The 24,541-nt window shown below is 39.3% G+C and overlaps 1 protein-coding gene across 1 annotated transcript in view; it reads right to left on the reverse strand.

Moving 5' to 3' along the window:
- Positions 1-2,647: 2,647 nt before the first annotated feature.
- brinp3a.2 (bone morphogenetic protein/retinoic acid inducible neural-specific 3a, tandem duplicate 2) overlaps positions 2,648-24,541 on the reverse strand; it is a 47,281-nt gene continuing 25,387 nt past the window's right edge. Inside the window, exons 3-9 of the mRNA XM_051377504.1 lie at positions 21,932-22,122; positions 20,039-20,229; positions 15,331-15,436; positions 14,858-15,094; positions 12,699-12,921; positions 7,807-8,149; positions 2,648-6,737 (exon numbers count right to left, since the gene is read on the reverse strand). Coding sequence (XP_051233464.1) covers positions 5,967-6,737; positions 7,807-8,149; positions 12,699-12,921; positions 14,858-15,094; positions 15,331-15,436; positions 20,039-20,229; positions 21,932-22,122 — 2,062 coding nt within the window. The 3' untranslated portion in view covers positions 2,648-5,966. The remainder of the gene's footprint in view (positions 6,738-7,806; positions 8,150-12,698; positions 12,922-14,857; positions 15,095-15,330; positions 15,437-20,038; positions 20,230-21,931; positions 22,123-24,541) is intronic.

Raw genomic sequence — 24,541 nt, forward strand, 5'->3', positions numbered from 1 at the left:
AAGAACATGGATGAGGCAAGCAAGGTTTAGCCCCTCTTAAGTAGTAAGCAGCTGACGAGGTATGTTCATTCATTTCTATGCAGTAAAATAAAGTGTAAACATTAAACATGTAGTAATGTTAAGGTTATATTTTTTTCTGTGAGATATTCAAGGTGTACAATTTACATGCTATTAAAGTGTATGTAGAGTGTAAGTAAAGCTATGCTTTAATAAGTTAATGCACAATTCATGGTTTAGCTGCAAGTAATGTTTTTATGTTCATGCTAGGTACCTAGGTGCTAAATGTGACCTGTCGTACAGTTGAAACGCCATCAGTTATTAAGTATAAGACATACACGTATTGCATTTATTTTTAATTTTTTTCTCCTTTAATCCAGTTCTCACGGGTTGGTCTATCAGAGAATCAATCCCTATCTTTAACCATGACCTCATGCCTTGTGTTTTCTACTGGGGGGAGCTACAGTCACTAATAAGTTACCTCTACTGTATCGACCATGTTTGCAACATGAAGGTGCAGTTTAATCCATAATGTTGAAATGAGGATGCTTTTTTGTGATCAACATTTTCCATAGAGAAATTATATGAACAGCATAATTGCCATATCTCATAATCAATCTCATAATTAATACTGAAAAACATAACATTCAATTTAACACAAGTTCACTAAAACTGTTTTCTTTCATTACTTCTCTCTCTCTCTCTCTCTCTCTCTCTCTCTCTCTCTCTCTCTCTCTCTCTCTTTCTCTCTCTCTCTCATTCTCTGCACATCCACAGTCGATGCAGCCTTACTTCCTAATGAATGGCATTCATCTGGCACCCTGAGTAATGTCATTTTACAATGCATCATAGCAGCTAATAAACTCAGGATTGATTTGTGCTTATACAAAAACACATCAGGCGGAAACCATCACATCGGTAATAAATTGATACTGATCTGGTCGTGGGGACAGAGCAGCCAAATGCCAGAAGAATTTTATTTATTTATATTTTTTTCTCATTGGAGGCTCCTCGGCGGGGCAATCGATCTCGGTGCAGAGCCTTTTGTTCTCTGAAGTAATAAAGGAGCATATTGATTTATTGGCGGGCGACAGTTACCTTTTGCCTCCTCCTCTTGTTCCGTTCCATTCCACTGTCGAGTCCCCGGGGAGGAAAAGTTTGGTCTGTATGGAAGCTGAAGCCCTCACTTTGCTACAGCACCCATACTGACACTGAGATATAAAATCCCGGCAAAAATACAATGCAAGCGGTATAGATCTGGACAAGCAGATTTTTTTCTGGAATGGGTGTTAGTCAGAACAGGGGGCTTCATTGTACAAATATGTTTCTGACAAATGACAAAATAGGCCCAGTACTAATCTCCACTCAGTGATCATCACTAAATGATCTTCTCGAGTTTTCATAATAAGTGTGAGCATCCATAATTGTGTAAATGTGAGCAGGAATTAATTCAGGAAACAAAGTGGCAGATGTGAGAGCAGAAGTACCTGACTCAGCTAGATATCACCTTCACCCATGCCAATAGTACAGAGTGCAACTTCCCAATCCTTTTTTTTTTCATTATCAAGGAAGAGCTTAACCTAAATACATTTTCAACAGCTACTGCTTCCAGCTCTAAGGTGACATTTTAAATAAACCTTAAATTTTACATGTCCGTATCACCAAATTAGTCCATTTTCACTTATGAAATTGCATTGGAAATATGTGTGAATTATTTTTAAGTTTTGACAAAATAATTCACACCCTTATCTCTACTCGGATGGAGTACTTTCCTCAGGTCTTGATAAGATGCCTTTAACGGCAATGCTGAAAGGAACTGTTTTGAATTGATCCAGTTCAATAATTGATTTAAAAGTGGGGTAAGCTATACTAGGTTTGTTAATTATTTTAAAATGTTATTTGACTATTAATCATATTTGAATAAAATAGTGGGTGTTACAATACAATACAATTGTTAATCTTTTGGTTAAGATTTCATTCATCCAACCAAATGTGGCAACAGTTGGACCAGTCATGTATTCATTCCTGTTTGTGATCTATTTTGACTATTTTGATCTATTTTTACTTTGAGTGTATTTATTACTTATAGGCAATTATTATTTATTATTTATCAAGTACCCCTGTTTGGGAATCACTTCCCTAGCTTTCTGTTTTGTGTGCACATCTGGAAACACAGCCCTGGCTCTGTATATGGGAAACAAACAAAGAGGATTAGACCGAGCCACACAACACTAACTTGTTATTCCTGGATTTGTGTGTCAGGTACCGTGAGTGACTTGACTAGCAACACTTTGCAAACCCTAACATTAGTTACATTACTTGCTGTGTCATTGTATCTGTCATTGTATTGGATTTCCCCAGAATTGCTTACTCTACCTTTAATTGAATTATATACAAGCTTTTCTTTTCTTGTTTTTCCTTAGCTTTTCTTTGTCAGTTGCATGAAATGTTCTAAAGTGTTCTATTCATGAACTTGCCTTGCTTGTCTGGTTTCAAGGTTTGAATGGAAATTGTTCATTTTCCTGCAAGTTGATATAATCCGCCCAAGGTCATCATCAGTGTAAATATTCTGCCTTTGAGTGAAATTTGTCTTCAGGTTCAGTCAAAGTAAAATTAACAAAAGACAAAAAACAAAGTAAGAGGAATCACCTTCAGTAAATCACAAACAGATAATTTAATCAAACAGATTTACAGAGAATCAAAAGGGGCTTTTCTTGCCTCTGATACCTTTGATTGACAGACTACTAAAGGTCAGAGTGTATCTAATCAAAGCTCCCCTCTTGCCACCCACTCAAACTGTCATAAGGGAGGCTGCATGTATGTACTAGTAGAATGAAAAATTGAGCTATTATCAAGCTCACAGTAATGTATTATGGCTAGGTGCCTCTGCAGGACGGGTTTTTAGAACCGAGTCTGGTAATTGCACAATGAGCAGAGTGCTGTTAAACATCATAATTATGCTATGCTACCTTGGGATCTTTTTATTTTGCTGGAGGAGGAACATGTACTGCAGGGATGGCAGAATTATTTTTCAGTCCTCCATTTCCATTTTTCTTTGAAAACCACCATCCCTTTCCCTAATTACTCAGAATGTGTGGATGTTTAATTCTTTTTTTTTGTGAAGATGGGTAAAATGTATTAACGTTTTACTCCTGCAGTTTCCTGTTGCAATCTCTTTCCCTCTTGTGCACAGAGTTCTGAAAAAGGTTTGACAACAAGGGTAAGCTAACTACCTGTGGGAGACCGTTTATGGACATTTAGTGACCTCAAAGTTAAAACAAAGTCACCACAGACTCACAAACACAACCACAGGTGCTCTCTCTCATTCTTTAGGCCTGTTCTTGTCATGCTGCAGTAAATCATTTACTCTTCATAATTGACACAGCCAAATCCAGGAAAAGACGTGCTGACATTTGGTAATGCATGCCACCACTCACACATCTCATCAAACACTACTCATCCATGTACAGCCCTCGTCCAACGTAGCTTTTGACATGAGTTGGAGTTGATAGGAGGAGCAGACAAATTGAGGTGATGACTGTTAACCTTCACAGGCTTGACTTCCCTTTGGTCTGCAGTGTCACTAAGGCACGTACCAAAGGACTGATTAGAGGTGGCATCTTATACCTAATAATAATGCAGAGAAAGTATTTTACCTACTGTACAGAAACACAACAGAGTTTGAGCAGTGACTGAACTAAAAGTTTGTAAAAAAAAAAAGTTTGTATCGCTTTAACATAAAAAAAATCATAATTAAACTTGAAACATTATGATGCCCAAAAAAGGACCTACATATTTTAGCCTGGCCGTTTGAAGTTTATGTTTAAACCTTAACCCTTTTGTCTCATCAGGAAACACTTGTCAGATCAAGAAGAATAGAGGTATACCAGAGTGGGTGATGCCGCCTCTGTGCACTGGACAATCGTGGGTTTCAAGCTAAAGATGATGTCAAACTGTCTTAATGCACCTCTGCCATTGGTTATCCCTAAAGTATTAGTGCATGGCAAGTAAAGAGTACTTAAGTTTAATCTCCCACTTAAAGTCACAGAGGCATTGTGAACATGGCAAATAAACTGATATTCCAGTAGATCTGGTAGTTATGGTAATTTGTTCAGCGTGTTGTCAAGTTCAGTAAAACAACTGGATAAAGGTTAAGGAAAGATTGTGGTCACGCTTACATTATAGAAGAAAAAAAAAACACACTACAAAGTAAAGCTCTTATTTGCTTCTTCTCCTTCACAGCGTACTTCGTCACACTGATTCGACCACACACAAACTGTCTCGCAGGCACATTTTAACAACAGTTTGTCGAGCTGCTATGCACTTGTCTTGGACAGAAAGGGCTGTGTGCTGCCTGAGCTTAATTGGTGTTTGGTCCCGTCACCTTGTCTAAACCGGCCATGCAGCGGAAGCAGCAAGTCAGCCCCACAATATCAGCAGCTGCTGTCCTCTGTCAGTGTCTACACTGGATCTGTTAAGCCTCAGTACTGCTGTGAACTCAAGAAATGTTTGACAGACCTCACAGCTCAATACACAAGCATATGTGTTTACGTAAGTCAAAAAAAGAGTGTTGAAAGTGTTGGAAACAGGCTACAGGTTACATAGAGTGAATGAGGCACATGCCACTACACAGCTGGTATACAGTAGTCAGCTCCATTGGTTAAAATGTATCTTTTGAGTTGAGCTGATGTCACTTGCCAAATACATCGCAGAGATATTGCAAGATAGAGACTAAAAGTGGCAGCCAGAACTATTTCATATACACAAAATACACTTTAACACTGACATTCTCAAACCTGTCACAGGCCTAGTAAGTTTTAATATGGCCTGGAACCGGCACTCAACAACTGTGGGACCTGGACTCAAGTCATGAACTGTAGCTGTACTCTACCCTTTACTTACTGCAATGCTGCATTTTGTTGTGTGCATTACTGTATTAGATTTGGCAAAGAATGAACTTAATGGTTTCATAGCATAACAAAGATATGGGGAACAAATATGTTCCCTCACAATACAACCAGTTTGCTCATAAGGATTTTAAATGTCAGTAGATACAACAATACTAAAAAGGAGGCTATTGTTTCTATGCACCATGGTCAAATTTGAGTAAGTAACGCTTCCAAAATGAGATTTATGTTTGAAAGAATGAGACATATTGTTTGCCCTGCTACTGTGAATGTAGTAAAAGAGTGCTTTTGTAATCAGATGTCTAGGGATGTTTGTGGTTGGAACAAAATTTGTGAATTTCTGTTAAGTGAAGTGAGCAAAAGATGTTGAAACACGTGGAAGTAATTGCAGAAAATAATTAATCTAAATATAATTACATTGGTGTGGGTGGATCACTTAGATACAAATCATTTACTCTGACTCTCATTTGTAAAACTTGGTGTATTCTAAAATAAGAAGAAAGCTAGTTAAAAGTATCATGAAAAATATTCCAACAGCTGGAATCTGTTATAACATGATGTTTTAATATCAATTTATCTACAAAATCTTGACTGACACCACTGTATTCTGGTCTTCATGGAAAGTGCACTGTCACTGAAGCAAAAGGAACATATAAAAATTACAAACAAACAGACTGTACCATTTACCGTAAAATGTCCATTCATTTGGCATTGGTACTTACAGTATAAATGAGCAGAGTCATATTGAAACAGGATGGTTCAACTTTTATATAGCGATATCTGAATTTCTACTGTAGAATTTTTAATTTCTTCTTGTGAAACAGTTGTGCATTTTCTCGCTGATCCACCTCATTCTTTATGACATAGCACTGAAGGTAGTTGCCACAAAACAGAAACCAAAAAAACCAGACAAGTACATTCTTTCTGATTTCTCTCCTGATTTACCATACAGTTTGGTAATCCATAGAGACTGTAACCATTTGCCCCACAATGAGCACAATTCTTATGGCCAGGAGTTCTCCTTGAGGCCATGTGCAGTCCAGATCTCCCATCAAGCAGCTGTTAACTGCACAGCTTGGTGGTCTCGTAATCCATTGAATTGGGCAGACGTGAACTGAAGGCCTGTAAGGAGGCATGAATTCGAACCACCTCGCTGGCAGTCAGTTTGAGCCGGTGCCGCAGAAGACAAGCAAACAGGTCTAACCTCTGTTGACCCGGAGGTGACAACCGGTTCACCCGGTCTCGTATTTCCAAGAGCTGAAGCATGGCTGTGTCTTGGGAACCTTGGGTGTATGGGTAATCCAGCTGCAGAATCAAGTCACGGATTGCCTCTGGGTCAAAGTGCATACTGTAGCCAAAGACCTGGATGCTGTTGATCTTCATATAGCCCAGGTTCCGAGCAGGATCTGTCACCTCTAAAGGCTCATAATAAATGCTGTCATTCACTCCATCTTGAGTCTTTATCCTGCTTCGAAGGTAGATATGAATGGTTTCAAAAAACGTCTTCCACTTGTTGCCCAGTGTCAGAGTCCAGTTATAGCACTCAAAGGGTAGGTCCAGTTTGGTGGCCTGCCAGTCTGGAAAATTGTTCTCACTGACAGGGATGTACCAGCTCTCCGAGTGGCTCCCTCCAAATGGGTTGATGTAGAGAGTGAGGACAGGCTCCAGGGTACTGTTCTTTGTAAGGCAGATCTGGAGGGATATTCCCAGCAGCATGTGGACCATATTAGACTTGTACTTGTTGCTCTTCAGGGTCAGCAGCATCCTCTTTCTCCATGATGGGTCAAACCAGCTGTTGAGTCGCATGTCATTGCTGATGAAGATTGCGTGGACCTATTTGAAAGACAGACATAAAAACAGTATGGACGTACCACACTCATGAACACAGTAAGCACATACATGTAATGAAACATTTGTATTTGTATCAGCAACACAAGAGCAAGAACACAATTTATTGCTCAAGTTTTAATCACTGGCCGTGGAATACTCATACATTTTGTGTATGAGAAAAAAACAGTTGTTAAAAAATAATATTTTCTGTGCAGCACAAACATGCTTATAATCCTTAAGTGCATTTAATTTGCTCATTGTGGGCCCAATGAGCAAATTAAATGCAAATTAATGAAATTATTATGATGCAACCTGTTGTTTTAATACATCCAAGTGTCAAAATGGCAGCACCGTTAGGTTTTTGGATCCAATGTTCAGAAAAAAAACAGTAAGCCATGGAGGAATGGGAAGACTATTTGTACCCATAACAATAGGTATTAGGTTGCTCCATACATTTGAACATATCACTCCAACTAGTATTATGTAGCTTGACCACAACATACAGTCCAAGGCACTTGTTTTTAAAGCTTTCAGCCACAACCCATGGCCTTCTGTATGTAGTTTTTTAGAGCAACTCACTAAGGAAGGCCACAAGATGCATCAGGCAGCTGTTTATAAGGTCATGAAAGTCCAATCAAGCTCATCTGTTTTTATTTAACACAGCACTGCTGGGCCAGGTTTTGTCAAACAATGCCTGCTTGCCTTTCGTAAGTACTTACCCGCGTAATATTCAGGATAATGTAAGAAAGTAAACCTATTGACCATGACCATGATTGGCTCACCATATATCATCATCTACAGATAAAATCACTGCAAACCTGAATTGATCTTGCATAACATTCTACATTGTGTCCATTCTAATCTATGTACCACAAATCCAAAACGTGGTACAACAAATACAAGGGAAAACATGGGTAAACTGTGAAGTTCCTCAGTAGCCAGAAGAGCAATACTTTGTAATGCTGAGTGGCTCCCATGAGTGAGTATATCCTCCCCAGGCTACTGCTGTGAAAGACAGCTCAGCTCACGGTCAGCCTGACATGATTAAACAAAGGCTAAAAGAAAAAAATACCTCCAGCCTGCGGTCAGCTCTCTGCAGTAGGTAGCCCAGCTCCAAATCCTGGAGGTCTGTCTCGAATCCCAGGTAGTTCTCCGTAGAGTCTGCCACCATGGGCCTGCAGGCCCCCTGCGTCAGGGCGAAGCCCGGGTTGCAGCTCCCACAGCGGGTATGGTTGTCTGGTGCACATGCTGCGCAAGCCGAGCCTTCCCCAACAGAGCAAGGCGGTGGCAGCTGACAGGGGCTGTGTTCGTATCGACAGCTGCAGCTGTGGAGCTCCTCAGAGAATGCGCCAAGCTGGTTGTTCTCTGAGCAATACAGGAGAGACTGGAAATGACTCAGCCAGTAGGACTGAGGCCTGTGCCAGGGAAAGAAGAAAAACAGAAGGAGAAGAGAGAGAGGCAGAGAGGGAGTGGTTATTGAACAGGGCTTATAGGATGAGCTGGTTTAATAGGTAGCTGCTTTATTAGGTCCAGGACACCTGTCTGGGTGTGCAGACAGCTTGCTCGTTAAAAATATAAAGCATAATCAGCATAATGTAAAGCATGCAGACAAGCCTGACAGGATTCATTAAGCGTGGTTTAGGTAATATGCAGGTCAAACAACTTCTATGAAAGTTGTTTTATTTAGATGTGTAAGTTAAATAACCATTATTTCAACAGTGTTTCAATCACTACATTTCAATGCATACTTTGGATTAAAACACAGTTTATGCAAAACACTATTGAACGAAATGTATTTGGTCACGTGATAACAGCTGAACCATCTCCATGACAACTGAGCAAACTCCATCCACTGAAGGCCACATAAAATTACGACATTCAAGCTCAAATTTGGCTTAAATTTGACCTAGAAATCTAAAATATATTTTGGACCAAATCAGCAATCCAATGCTGATTGTGACCTGTGTAAGAAACATTGCTGTTGCCACACAGTTTCACCATCACAAAAAGATTTATAGACATTACAAGGTTTAGAGTTTTATTCTAATGTCACAGCTGCAAACTCTTGCTTACTAAGTGAATCCACTGTCTACCTTTTTTTCTGTTGGATATTTCTAGCAGGATAATGATGTCAAGATTGTATGAAAGTGTTTGCAGAAATACTTTCATGTTATTGAGTCAGACTGGCCTGAGATTCCTGCGGAATATACCAGTTTTCATGTTTTTGTTGTCCTGAAGTGCCCGATGAGTGTAGGTTACACATGCAAGGAATATGAGCGCAAACATCTGTGTTTGAAAAGGAAGAGAAAGCGAGAGACAGAGAGAGAGAAAGAAAGTTGTTTTTGATCAGTTTGTGACATAAATATTAGAAGTGTGCTGCCGCCGTAGGGTAACTGATTCTCAGACATACATATAATTCCCCCATGTGGGCCAGAGTTTGATTCCCGTCTGTAGCACTTTCTTGACTGTGATCCCTTTATGCCTCTTATCCTCTTTGCTCACTGAAGAGAAGAAATGCACAGTACATACCGCTGGCTTTCCTTTCAGAAAAAAAAAACAAACCTTTTTCTTTGATGAGGGTGTATTGTGGTAAACTTTATGCTGATCTGAAAATGTTTGCTGGATTACATTTAGGGCATCCTTCCTCTGTATCCCAATCTTATTGTGTGCTTGTCAGTGGGATGCAAGTCTGAGTTCAGAAAATCAGTGATTTGAATATCAAAACCCCCTAATGGAAAAAGCAGTGATGGGAAATGAACCGAAGGGGCTCTTCCTTTCCATCACCCGCTACCTGTGGGCAAGGTATTTCACCTCCGACAGCTTCAGCAGAGCAAAGCAGTCGCCAAGACAAGACTGCAGTTGTACTGTTAGTTCCCTGGTGTGATTGGGTACAGCCTTCCTGCTCCCTGCAACTCCTACTCCAAACCACTGCTGTAAATCACAGTGTCTTCTAATTTCTCTGCCACTTTTAAAGGAGCAGGCAACACTGCGTTATAAAAATTTGTATTTTTGCAAAAAACATGTAAAAACAACTCTCAGCCAGTGATAAATATGACACTCAAGCTTTGTTTCCATAGATGATATTTTTGATAAAGAATGTAGGGAAAACTGTAATTAAAGAAGATAAAGGGGCTGTAAGTACGTTAAAATAAATATTTGACTGAAGTAATGTCCAATACATTGCCAAAAGTAGTGGACCTCCATTACAACCATTATAAAACAAGTGATCAGTGAACATTTCTCATTTCTCTGCTGCAAGAACAGCCTGTACTCTTCTGGCTTTAGGCTTTTTACAAGATTTTAGAACATGGCTGCAGGGATTTGCTCCCATTCAGCCACAAGCAAATTAGTGAGGTTCAATACAGATGTTTGGTGAAAAGACCTGCCTCATGGTTGGCTTTCCCGTTCATCCCAAAGGTGTTGGATGGGGTTGAGGTCAGTAAGGTTCTTCTACTCCAAACTGAGAATTTTTTTTTTTGAGGGCTTGACTTTGTGCATTGTCATGTTGAAACAGTAAAGGCCCTTCTCCAAACAGTTACCAGTTAGAAGCTCACTGATGCCTAAAATACCATTGTATACTTTAGCATTAAAATTTCCCCTCATTGTAATTAAGTGGTAAACTGTGTATGAACAAGCTGTAAAACACCTTTCCTGTACAATTTAACATAATCGAAACAGTATGAAGCTGTAAATTATGATGAAATTGGTCTGATCTATTGAATGGCTTGACAAGTTCATTAAAAAGCTATTCAACATTTTTAGAGTCAAATCTTAATTGCATTCTCTTAGTAGTCAAACAAAGCTGAGAGGACTCCTCCAGACAAGACCTTGACGTTCATGAGAAAATCAGGCACCTTTTTTTGTGGAGATGGCTGTGCATAAGGAAAGGCATTTGCCAAGCTGATTAAAGCAGAAGTACTGAAAACATCACTTGAATGACAATGTGCATCATTATGCCTAATGGCAAAAGTTTGAGCACAAAGTGTCCTGTGTAGCCTTATCATTACCCGCCTAATAAAAGTGAAGCTGACTGCTGCTTCGACTGGCTTATTCGCTCATAATTGTCAACGCAGAGTAAAAGTAGCCCCCAGGAAGCAAAATCAATCACATATCTCTCATCTATCTCAAGTGCCTCAAACAGGATGTTAAAGAGAGAGTGAGGGTTTTTTCGAGAGCTTCCGTTTCTCTCCCAGGCATTCTGACAAACATCCTATTCTCAATCTCTTTCCACTGAGTATCGAGATCTCTGTGAAGACAGAAAAGAAAGGGAAAGCTTCACAGTTGACGTGGTGGTAATACCGTAGATAAACACTGCCTGGATGAGGGTGATGACGCTCCAAATCCGTTTCCTAGCAAGTGGGTGGGAATATCAGCTGCATTGATCAGTGATTAATGTGTGTTTTGGCATGTGGTGGAGAGAACGAGACAGGGCAGTACACTAAGAGAGAGTAAAGGAAGTGTGAGAGGAAGAATGGACATTGAACAGAATGAACTGTATAGATTAATCTTGATTCATCTCTAGCATCGCTGCCATTACTGTGGAAGCTCAGTCGATGTTGTGTGACTGACAGTGATGGTTGGATTCATCACCATTGACAATCAGAGGAAGGTAGCCTAGTGAATGTGAATTTTATTCAGCCTGAAATTCCTCACCAGAAAAATTACAACATTGGTCAAACACTTAAAGTGACCTATGTCTGTTTTTTTTCACTGACAAGTGGCCTCTTTTTGGCATGTGAATAATGACTGTCCTCTCTTAGTAACAAAGGCATGTTGTTGTTATAACATTGTAAATAGTCATGGAGGACGTTGAAGTGGACGATAGGTTGCACAAAACAAAAAACTCTGACACCAGAGAGCATGATTTTTTTTCTGTGTCCTAACAACAGTCAACATTGGTTTCGTTTAACCCTGATGGGGATTTTTCTCAACATCATCAAATAGTTTTCGTCTCAACTGTGTTGAAACACTAGTCAGAAACTGGTTAGAAAAACTAATGTAACACCTGTTTAACATTGATAGTATGGGTGTGAAAGTGCTGTGTTGTAACCTTATTTACTAACATATACTCGGGCTATGACTCAACAAATGTTCAATCCCTGTTTTCGAATTTCATCTCATTTTGCAAACCGGTGAAATACAACATTTCATACAAACATACACATCTGAAGCTGAGAAAGATATAAAATTGTAAAGATGGAATGTTCTTTGCAGCCATGAATCCTACGCAGAGAATCTGCTTTCAGAGGGATTTCATGGAGATGAAGTTAAGATGAAAGATGAAATAAAGATTTCGTGCAGATTTCATGAAGCTCAATAAAGATTTAATGGAGCAGAGACTTGTGGATTCAAGTATACTGTTGGAGCGGCCGATAACAGCAAAGTAGGGCAGAAAAGTTAATTTACGGTGATCTGCAAATGAAAGATGGGTGTCTATAAAAACTGGGCTAAATTTGGTAGAAAAGTTGGACCGTTCTGCAGATGTTTAACTTGTTTTAATGGTATTTCACTGCAAAACATATATAACTTGGTGAAAGCTGTACAAAAGAGATAAAAATGAAATCCTTTACATACACCAAAGGGGTATTGCGACAGCATACAAGTGAAATGCCACCACAGCGTGGCAGCTTGTTTACTTCCACCTACGTTCCTGGATTAGTCTATAGAGAGAACTGTAGGCTGTGATTCGATGCACAGTAGCTTTGGGCAAAACACTGCCACAACCTTGGAACTGCTATGGGGGTATAGATCAAACAGAAAGGGAAGAATGTACAAAAAGAAAAGTACATTAAAAAAGACACTGCTTAATGTAAAAATGTTGACTGTAGTAGGTTTACTCATAGTGTCCCTTGACTAAAACATATTAAAGCCATGTCAAATTGTACAAAGTCATATATATTAGATGTACACAGATAACATGCACCTGGAGAAAATGAAAATGTGTGTTTCAGCAGTCATGCTCACCGTTCCCTTGGCAGGCGGACTTGGGGCTGTCGGTGACATCTTTTACTGAGACTGAATAGCTTGAAGATGACTCTCTGGGCTCGTTTGGAGAGGACCCGCATGCTGTTCTCCAGCTGCTCATATCGCCACTGGAACAGGTTGTCCATCGACCACAAGTGTTGGATTGTTGACACATTCAGGAAATAGTTCTGGGGCAGCCTCGCATAGAACGCCTTAAATTCATCTGTAACAGAAAAGACACATAAAAGGGGTTATTTTAGACTTTTAACCTCAATACAGCGTTGTTGTGTGTATTTCCAAGAGGACTGTTACTATTCACTATCCTCTAAACTGCATGCAACAGGTACTATGAGAAATGTTGGTCACCACACCTATATTTATATAATCTAGTATTTATCAGTATCTATTGATTGATAGCAGAATATACAGCATGAGTTGTGGCATTTTACTTCAGCACATGATGGATAACTGGCAAAATAAGGTACCATGTTAACAGTAAATATATCTACTCTATGTGGGCTTTGATTTTTCAGTCTTGTTTACAACATGTCTAGGCTGCTAACAAGAACACATTTATGTTTATGCTTGGCTCCCATTATAAACGTCCTGCAGTGGCTTTTTCATGGGTCCAGCTCATATAATATATTTACTCTGGTCAATGATGACCACCTGAATCCAAAGACCTCGTAAATACAATGTGATATTTTCTGAATTTATGACTTGACAAGCATCACCTCAACGCTCCATTAAACAATTGGCCAGTGCACATTGGATTGTGGGATACAATAAAATGCAGAGGGTGCGCCAGTTGTGTCCTCCAGGTTGAAGCAAAAAATGGCCCATTTGAAGGAGCCTGAGTTGCATTTAAAGGAGCCTTTGAAATTGGACAGACCTTGTCAGCCTGCTTTATTTGGGCTAGAACTGTGGACTTTGGAGTTGAATTGGGACAAAGCACCTAGAAGGTGATGCTTTGAAAAGTCACCTCAAACATTTTCATCATAGTCAGTAAAGCAAAAAGGAAACCAGGATCCAGAATGACACCTAAGATGGTAAACAACGATGAGGCTCCACTTTCAAGCAGAAAGGTCTTATCACCATGAGACAAAATAAGTATTCTAATTATTTTGAACATTTGTAATGTTTAGAGTATTACTACTGCAACAATCTGTAATACTAGATATTAGATATTTCTTGAGTTTGAGTTTAATTCGAAAAATATGATGACTACTGTCACGTTCATCGTCTTCACTTTATCATTGTCCACTAAATTGCATATAAAGTAAATTAATTATGTTTAGTCTGAGTGCAGTAACTACATTAACTATACTTTATGGACAGTTGCAACATTGAGCTAAAAAAAAGGGGCCTGGCTGAAACAAAATGTATTTGTTTGGATGGGAAAATGTATTTCTGATTCTAGTATGTCCTTTTTGTCATCATTTGGTTCAACTTCAACTATTATATATACTGTCAATGCTTTCTGGCATCTTTCTCTGCTGATAAAGCAGCGAGCAATTCCTCGCTGAAGGACACATTTATGGCACTTGCGGGGGTCTGCATTCTGAGCACGCTCCTGCCCTCACTTCACACCCAGCTATTAAAACATAAACTTTGAAAGTAATTGCACTTAGGGATATTTCAGCCAAATCTGAGGAGTTGAAAAAAAAGACATCTATTTTGATTTCACCTGAGTAATAATCACGAAGGCTGGGTGACCGAGCACCGCAATAATAACCAAACATTATGCTAGGAGCTTCCACTCAAACTCTGTTTCCCCGGTGATATGAAAAGCCGGACTCGCAATAAATGGGTTTTATAGCTGATTAATCTGCTCCAGACATATTGTAAACTACCTGAGCCGAAAGCTGTTGATTTTTTTAATCCGGTCCTGTCGCCTTGTTAATTTGCTTTATGCAGATAGTGTGCACATGAGCCAGGATTCACAACCAGCTATTATGGTTCACCTATAAATCATAGAATAGGGAGGAACATACATATAGGATCGTCACTCAGATTTAATGGTGCAGATAAAACACTTGAATTCATCCCCACTCCCTCTCATATGAATGATTTATATTCTGAAAGCTTGATTTCCTTACATTTAGGATGAGGCATGCAATGTGAAAGGAAGCAAAAATCCAGTGAGAGTGCTCCGTTACCTGATTCCTCAAATTCTTTATAGAGGATCCCCCATGTCTCTGTGATCCTCTCCAGGCTCTCCTCCATGGCTTGGATGTCCATATAAGGGCAGTTGCACTCTGGGAACTTGGGGTCACAGTTGCACCAGCAGTCGTTGTCCTTGCAGCCAAATTCACCCTCTCCATTACAGGCTATGTAGCTTAGAGCAGCCTGCACAAAACTTTCCCTCAAGTAGTCTGGAAGGATCACCTGCAAGCCTGTAAAACGAAGCTGGGTTTACTATCGTAATCAAACTGTGAACGTGGGGAGTGACAGTCAAAGGGCAGTGACAATATTATGCTGGCTGAGCTTATGACTTACTTAATACAATCTATGAATCTGTATATCTGTATGCCAAATTTATCCCTTCTGCATATACCTTTTAGAAGAATATTTGATCTTTAAAAACATAACACAACAATCATAATAAATACATGGGACAAATCAGACAAACCTTGCAGCTGGACTTTGTTTTCAGGGCTCTGAACCAGCACGGAGCTAACAGAGTCAAGGTTGTCATAGTTACTGCATCCAAGAGGACCTGTGCGGGTCTCTGTCACCTGGGCAACAACAAATCAAAAGCTCATTTATTCTCCACAGCATCCATTTTACAACTAGTGCATGGTTAAGTTAAATTTATTTAAGCAAAAGTACAATTTAAAGTGTGCTTCTAAATTTCAGATACAAATGAGTTTGAGGGGAGCCAAATAAAGAAAATGTGCCTTGTGTAACATAAATGCCTTTCCCTGTTTAAATAAAGTAGTTCATAATCGATTGTACTTGTGAAAGAAACAGAAAACTGGGGTAAGTTCATTTAGATTCTCCTAAATTGCTGAAAGAGTTTTTTGCTGCACTCATTTTTTCTGCAAGAATGCTAAAACGTTTCTTTTTTTGTCCAGTCACTGATTGAAGACGTTTCGATTGACCTTTGCCACAAAGCAGCTCCAGCAAAGCATCCTTTTTCACTTCATTTGCAAGAACAGATCTTATTTCAGCACTCTCCTTTTTCTTGCTGTGACACAGCAGGGAGCATCTAACTGATTCTCATTTTTCTCTCTTTGTGGTTCTGGGACACCATATTTTGTTCAGCGATTTGTCCTGGTCAGGCTTGTCAGAGGACAGTTGGTGGAAAGTGACAGATGGATGAGGCGAGACAATGAGGGTCAGTCGATCAGTAACACAATCATAGAGGGCTGAGGGGGTTGGGAACTCATATGAGGCCAATGCTGCAGGGAAGTGAAATCTCTGTGTGGGGTTCTTTAATAAAAAGACTAATCCAGAAGAAAGGGGTTTGTGAGCGGAAGAATAAATATCCTCTGGGAATGGGAAAAGGAAAATGAAGATAATTTTAGCACAATTCTTCGACTATAATATTTATATCACATTATAAATCCCTTGTTTCCCTCGTGAGGGATTCTAATCCTGATATGAATGTGAGGAAATGAGATACAACCATGGGTTTCAGACCACATGAATATTGAATCCATATAAGGAATTATTTGATATGCCATATGATATGCCATATGGCAAAACACTGACTGATGAGCAGAGCATTCAATTTCCGCTTTGCATAGCAGCTGCTATTCACTGTAGATGCATTCTGGTATATTGAAAATACTTAATAGGACATTATTGGCCACCTGTATCTTGGCACAAGGCTGTATGAGGGAATGAAGCAATGGCTGGCACTTTGTGTAAGAATTGTGTCTTTTTTTCATGATGTGAACTCTTTAGTCCAGGAGCTACAGTACAAGTACTTCACTGACTCATTCAAACAACAGAGTGAGAGAAACGCATTGGAAGAGGAAAGCTTTGATCATTGCCACATACAGCAGATGAGTATTTCTAAAGGCTAAAATCTTATGATTTACAAAAACATAAATAGAAAATGTTTACAATTTATATTCCTGGTCTAAATAGTCCCAGGTAAATAGTCTTCCAGAGAAGTTGACATATGCTCCATCACTTTTAAATGAAAGCATAACCTATAAACCTATACGAACAAAAACAAAAAAAAGCTGCATTGAATAATTTGGGCCACCAAAGAGCAGCATGCCCACTGCCTGATATACTGGTAAAATTGTTATATGTAACACCTTAGCAAGCAAAAATTTTTTTTTTATTTATTTACTGCACTGACAATGCTAGGTGATCCTCTGATAGAGCCCCAATCTCAGTAATTGTTTGTATATTTTCCATATATATGGTTGTACATATTTTCCAGCAGCAAATACTAGGTTAATAAAAAACTTTGTAGATTCCATTTCTGCAGCTGGAAACAGGTTTAATGAGCATGATGAGACTGAATTAAACTGAAAAGCTGTGGGCTGCAAAACCAAAACAATGAGTTACTGTAAATGAGGCTAAAAAGCTGCTGAGTTGGTCATAATCTCTTGACATAGTCAGTTGATTCAATGTTTAATGCCCCTTGAAGTCTTAAATTGTACAAGCCACTATCCATATGTTGTTCTGTCTGAAATGATTTGCAGTGGCAGTTTTATACTACTTCTTTATGTTTCTATTTAGTGTCATTTTGCCCGAAACATGCTTTAAAACTGAAGTTTGGCTTCGGTGGCATCATGGATGATCAAGTTAGCAGTCTGTCTACTCTGTGCTAGTCCAAACAACAATCGATCGAGTCAGGAACACAAAAATGTATTTCTCTACCATAATGAGAACACAATACAATCGAAAGGCTGCCCACGAGATGAAAATATGAAACCAGAGACTCCTGCCGTTTCCTCGTTCAATTCTGTCTCCTTGTTGATCACTATGTGCAGACGGACTGGCAAATATGGCCTGGGTCAGTTGGGGATATTGCCATCAATTCAGTCTGGGAAATTCTCAAATCGCAACAAAAATGATCCCTGATGCTTTTGAACAACTGGAGTCATTACTCATTGTTCAAACGAGCCGATCCAATCACAGACTTTGCTCTGCATCGTGACTTCTTAAAGAGAGCACAGATTTCCACAGTCGACCCCCAGTACGCCACAACAGTAACAGGCTTTTCCTCCAAAATGAGCTTCAATTTACCCTTTGCATGGAGACAGCAGGGGGGCCTTTGCCCCGCCAGCCCACTTCATTCATTCCCCAACTTGTTCGATTTCAGATTCATGCAGAGGAGTGCGCAGTTGTATCTGTTCCGCTGCTGTGTGGGTCATCACCCTGCGGAAATGATGCACAAGTGTGGAGGAATCTGTCGCTCCTTTGACTCACTTTCTACCAGTGATGGAGGTGAATCCCTCCTGTTTCCACTTCCTACCTGTCAGTTACGCGAGATGACTGCCTTTGGAGCACGAAAGCACGCACTTCTTCACTTCCTCTGTGTAGCTACAGAAAACCCTAATTCCCAAGAAATGAAACGCACAAAAGCACCTGCCTCTGCACCTCTGATGTGCCCACCTTAGCAGCAAAAGAAATACCCAACCCTCCCTGAACACAATGTAGTGAGAGGACAGAGCTTTGATATAAGTACAGGGAGTCTGATTCATGTTCTGCTACAGCAGAGAAAGCCACACTTCACAAGCAGACTACCACTGTGTTCAGAGGAAAGAAAAAGCCAGAAAGGAGGGTCATCTTCCTCTCCGTAGCCCTATTAACCCCATGCTACCTGAAGGTGACAACCGGAGGCAGAAACCTGTCACGAGCTGTGTTTCACAAGATTCATTTATCTTCCCCTCACCATATGTTCACATCACAGAGCTTCCTCCAGACTCGATGTGCTTGCAGCGGCTGAAGATCATATCTCATCACAAGCAGGCTGATAAAAAGCATCATCTCCCACTTTATTTTCACTGCTGATCATTGTATTATAACAAGGAAACTCTATCTCTTAAAGTCATACATGTGGTTTTGGCTGTAGAGTTTTATACTCTGCAAATGACACCTGGAAGCAACAGACAAATGTATACTTTGAAATACTACTACTACTACTGCTACTGCTACTACTACTACTACTACTAATACTAATACTAATACTAATAATAATAATAATAATAATAATACTAATAATAATAATAATACACTTTTTTTCACAACTGACAAAATAACCTTATTATAGTACAGCATTCTTTAACTATGTTTATCTTAATGATGTAAAATCTTTGGCTTTCCTTCTTGTGATATAAAAGTATATTTAGAACTTTTACATTCAATGTCTTTATTATCTCTTGATAGCTCATCTTCTGGGAATTCATTGCAGTTTTGTTGTCAGAGACCAACATAATAATAGTTTCTTGAATCTTTCAATATTCTCATCATGTCCAAATAATTCCTGCTGGACTAAATGTGGTGAATTTACTGTACAGTCATGGCATCATGCATTTGAATGTTTCTCACTGAAAATAGGATATAGTTAGGACAGAATATTATATCATATCATTTGCAGTTATGGTAATTAGGCTTTGTTTTCATACATAGAAGGGTTTCATAAGAAGCTTCTCTGGGCAGCTTCCCATGTTAAAGCAGCTCCAGATGGCAGTAAGAGGTAAATCTTAAATCCTAAAACCCTGAAATCATGTACCGTGATTTTGTGCAAGCTCATGTTTACAATCAAAGCCAGTCTCACGCTTCATAACAAAAGATACAAAAAACAGACAGGACATGTCTTATATTTGTGATTCCAGGCTTGTTAAAATAGAGCATTTGCTCTCTGCTGGTGAAGAAAATACTTTTGTTTCGGTTGGTGAAGAATGTTTTTTTTTTTTTTTTTTACATTGATCATCTATTTAATCAATTATACTACTTTATAGCTACTTTTCTTATTTAAATTCTGTGCATTGTGACCAGACCGCTATTTTGAAATTGAGTTGGTTATATGTATCCAGTGGTTATAAAGGATGTTTTAATTAACCAGATTTGCAGAAGACTTAGTTTTGGTGCAAAAAAAACAACATAATTTTGTTCTGTACAAATGTGAGAGAAGATACTGAAGGAACAGATGCAACAGTAAGTTGCCAAAGACATCTACCAGTAATCCCCCAAGACTACCTACCAGCCTTCTAGCTTTTCACCATTTGGAGAACTCAGCTTATTGTTATATATAATGATACTGACTTGATTTTGGGCAGAAGGAAGAATAAAGAAGCTTATTTTACAATCAGTGCACTAGTTTGAGAATCTGCCCCAAGAACTCAAGAATAGAGATATGAAGGCGTTACCTTGATGGCAGTGGAGGCGATCTGGATGTGGTGCAGCTTGCGCAGAGTGCTCTCCCTGTCGATGAAGTAGGAGGCAGCCAGCTGGTGCAGAGCTTCCAGAGTCACAGTGGAGGAGTTACCCGAGTAATCGCTCACCTCTGCTTTCTTACTCAGTTTCCTTTTGTCCACAAATATCGTTAAGGCCTCTTCTCCTGCACAGAAACATATGATTTATTTGTTTTATTTTGCTTTTTGAAAAGGTTGTGGACATTATCTCTTACTATTAAGGACTCCCAAGTATAATCTCACCTTCTTGAAGGCTGAGTTACACTTCTCTGACATAAAATCTAAGTTTTTAAGTGATTTTTGATGAAGTCTCTATCTTTGGTGCTAAGCACTCATGCTGAGGTGTTTATGCATTGCACTTCCCACAAATACCTTGTCAATCAAAAACCGTGCCAAACAGTGTCAAATCTTTTTACTGGGATTTTTTGCTAATGAAGTCTGCATTTGGCGCTGTTTTCATGGCAGAGCATGTCCCATGAGTTGTTTTGAACTATTACAGTTAATCTACAATTTAACACTATGTCATAGCTGCAAAACCCACCACCTGCTCTGCTCCAGAAGAAACACATGAACTAAATTCCAGGTGGTTAAGAGCAGGAGACTCATGCACGAGCCTCTGAAGCACAAAGACACTTTACCACAATTAGGATTAGCCACTGATCATAGCAATCAGCACTTCATAAGTGTAGGGGCCATAGTGCAGCACACTTTCTTTGCCTGAGAGTGCCCAAGACACTGCACATCATATTTCTCATCATAATGCAGTGTTAATGCTTTAGGGCCATTTTTCTGCCCAGTGCCTTTCTTCCTCAGCTGCTGAAGGGCATCCTCTTAATATCACAATCTATTTATTAATTTCATTAAGTCCATATGTTTCTGAACACAGAGGCAATCCATTCAGAACCACAGAGGCATATCTCTGGCAACATTCCAAGGCAGACTCCTCATTCTCCTCTCTTCATACCACTAAGTGCTGGCTGAAAGCCAGAGTAAGGCTGCATCAGCTCAGGCAGCTGGTGGGGTTGCATTACATGCAGCCACTCACAACAGCGACCTTTTCGAAGCTAGGAGTCAGGTCTAAAGTAATTGACAAGTGTTGCTCTGTAAAAGCAAATCTGCTTTGCAAGACTTGCCTGGGTCTCTCTAGCATCTTAAATTAGTTTATTTTTTTCTCTTGTTTTTTCTTCACTCAGAAGACCATTAATGCTTGTCCATTCATCACTGCAGGAAGACAAAAATGTGGTGAATGTGACTAGGAGTGGCGGGTTCACAGTACACAAGCTTTTACATGTATTCATACATCTCCGAAGAGTGATTCTGTGCTGCCAGTGGCATATTATTTTGCTGTGATGTATTATTCAGTTACTTACTGTAACTGAATTATTCTGCCATGTATGTTTTCCATATGCAACACCTAGGTGAGTATTTTTCTCTCAATGTAGCTCTTTTTTTCTGAGTCATCAGCCATCTAACTGGTAACAGATGATATAATCTGCCAGAAATAGTAACCATTTTATTCAGGAAAACTGATGCTCGCTTGCTAAAAAGTAGATGACAGCTTTTGTCTACATCAGTCTGAAATCAAGACTCCATTGTTCCAAATATTGCTATGATTTCTGAATGTGCCTCCTTTGTTATTGGAAATTTCATAATTTTTAGACAAGGCTTGAAATGAAAAACTAAGGCGTGCACAGCTTAGTGAACAAGCAAAATACTAGCTGGTGGAGTCAGTTTGCAATTTTTTTCCAAGGGCAAAATTAGTTCATAAGGGTTCATTCATGCCGCCATAAAGATATGCAAACAATGTGACCAACCTATGTACTGTAAAAAAACTTTGTTCTTTTTTACCTCCCAGTGTAGCTGACAACAGGAAGTGTGTCCCATACTTCCTGATCAGATTGTCAGTGATCATCTGGGTGGTGGGCCTACGGCCCAGGAGTCGAATGTTCCTGATGAACTCAGGAGTTAGAGGTAACGGAGACTCCAAGAAATCTCTCCTTTCCACTGCCAAGTTGTTCACCTTCCATCTCCCAAACTCCCTGGAAGAAACACACACTGTATTAATAGGGGAGTTTGAGTAAGAGTGTGGTACAGGATAACTGAAAATATATGTAAATGAATGTGGCTATGGTAATATAGCACCATTATATAGGTACATAATTAGTCTAAAGCTGAATACGTTAGTGGAAGAAATGACTAGAACAGAGTGAAAGAGAAAGAGAGCGAGAGAGACTAGCACATTTAATTCATTATGTCCTTCTGTGCTTTTGCAAGGTAAGGAATCCCTCGACCTTGTCGACACAGCCTGAACTAAAATGAGTGTGAATTGACGGAGAAAGAGAGAATAAGAAACATTGAGAAAGCTAGTGAAAAGAAGAAAAAAACATCCAGACAAAAACATGGTCTTATTTGAAACCAATGATTGTCACCTGGGACGGATACATGCTCCTACTACACAGCTGACAGATGTTTCCCTTAATATTCCATCATGACAGAGATATACATCGAAATGAATAAAGTACAAGGAGGTACGAGAAATAGCCCCATTGCTCAAACAGAGAATTCAGAGAGAAACAAAGTGGCAGCAGAAATGTCATAAAAATGGTGTTTAGCAGTGTGAACAAAAGACTGTTTCCCTCTGACAACTATGTCTGACCTCAACCATGAGTGCAACTTGTATGCTGTGTTCCTATGAATCCCTAATGCTTCACTGATTAGAATATACCTTCCCATGTTCATATTTGGTGGCATCTGACAGCTTTAAGATGATAACAGGATGCACAATACACAATGATGCTCCAGGCAGCATGAAGGAGGCAGAATTTTAATAAAACTTACACTGCTATAAGGCAGGACTTTCTTCCTTCCTATCTCCCTCTCACAGCTTTTAAGCTTTTGTGACTTTTTACTTTCATGTAAAACCTAACACATGCTCTATGAGAAGGGAAAAAAAATAGATATGTCAAAGGCAGCATGGTAAGCTGAACTGGAGCAAATCTCAAGGAAACAAAGGATACAGATGTTCAGTCAACAGAGACCAACCTGGCACTCTGTATGCATTATTTCTAGTATTTTTGTACAACATTTAGCCAAGGCACAGCTCTTTGAACTAAAATTACATTTGGCAGTGCTTTGACTCCATACAAAGTTATTCTACCCAACAGTTAAAGGTGTTTAGTGGAAGATTTCCATGCAAAGTGTCCTTCACAGATACTTTTGTGCTCTCCTCGACCTGTTTCGCACTCAGCTTAACATAGAGAGCATGCTATGAATTCAAATTAGAAGTACGCGTGTTTTGTTTTTCTGACATTTGGCAAAACAGTAAAAAGTAAAACATTAAACAGTAAAAATTTAGGCTGAGAATATTGTGTTTTGAGAAGAGAGGTGTGCATGGCATCCTTTATCTGAATAGCTCTGCAAAGTCAAATAAGTCATCTGAGAGTGGTAAGCTTACTCTTTTAGAATCTCAATGTAGTACATTTTAGTTTGTTGAAACAATGAAACCCCTACCTTATTTGTTTGATTCAGAACAAGACTGATCACAGACATTCAAATAGTCAACCATTATTTCTGTCTTTCTGGTCACATTTATGGCAGCTGGAACTGGAATACAAAGTGCATCAGCAGCATCTCAGTATAGGCATGAGTAAGTTTGATAGCAGAAAGTAACTAATTTTATCAGATCTGACACACTAATGACTGTAAAACTTTGCAGAAGCCTCATGAGTTTTAAGTTAATCTCCGACAGAGCAAAAGCAAAGATTAAAGTAACTATTAATATGAAAATGTGGTGGCAATTTGTTTAATAAAGCATACAAAGTATGATCTTGTCTTTCTGTAAGGTTTTATTCAAGTCAACATGAATGGTCTCAACGAAACCGGCACACACTCTCGTATGTGAAAGTCCGAAAGAGCCCCGACTGGAAGAAGCAGTATGGTTTTATCCCTGTTGGAGCACACAGTTACACATTCCTGAGTTCTGGGACAGTAAACAGACAGATAGTGTGCTGAGATGATCATGTCCTTGGCTTCTTTGTGAAGTCTCAGCATCCCGCTGTTTACTTGGACATAGAGTGTAGTTAGAAACAGGGCTAAAGGTTATATGTATATAATAACCTCTTTAACAGTTGCATATTGTTTTGCAATGACCAGGTCAAAGGGTTGTATAGGTTCTTAAAAATTGCCATTCCAAAAATAAATCAGCAACTTTTTTCTGGGAGACTGAGCTGTGATCTCTGACATAAAATGTTAAGAGTTGAGATACTACACATTTCCTAGACTCTTCTAGCAGCTCTATTCAAAGCTAACATGGTCAGGTCACAATGACAATAATAAACCATGCCTTGATTGTTTTAAAGTTACCATCTTAGTTTAGTTTAGTTATGCTATAACACTAACATTTGTTTCATGTCAATCCATCCAATAGCTGTTGAGATACAGTCATTCCCATTCCTAGAG

Source organism: Dicentrarchus labrax, unplaced genomic scaffold (genome assembly GCF_905237075.1).
Source record: "Dicentrarchus labrax unplaced genomic scaffold, dlabrax2021, whole genome shotgun sequence".
In the NCBI taxonomy this organism is placed as follows: Eukaryota; Metazoa; Chordata; class Actinopteri; family Moronidae; genus Dicentrarchus; species Dicentrarchus labrax.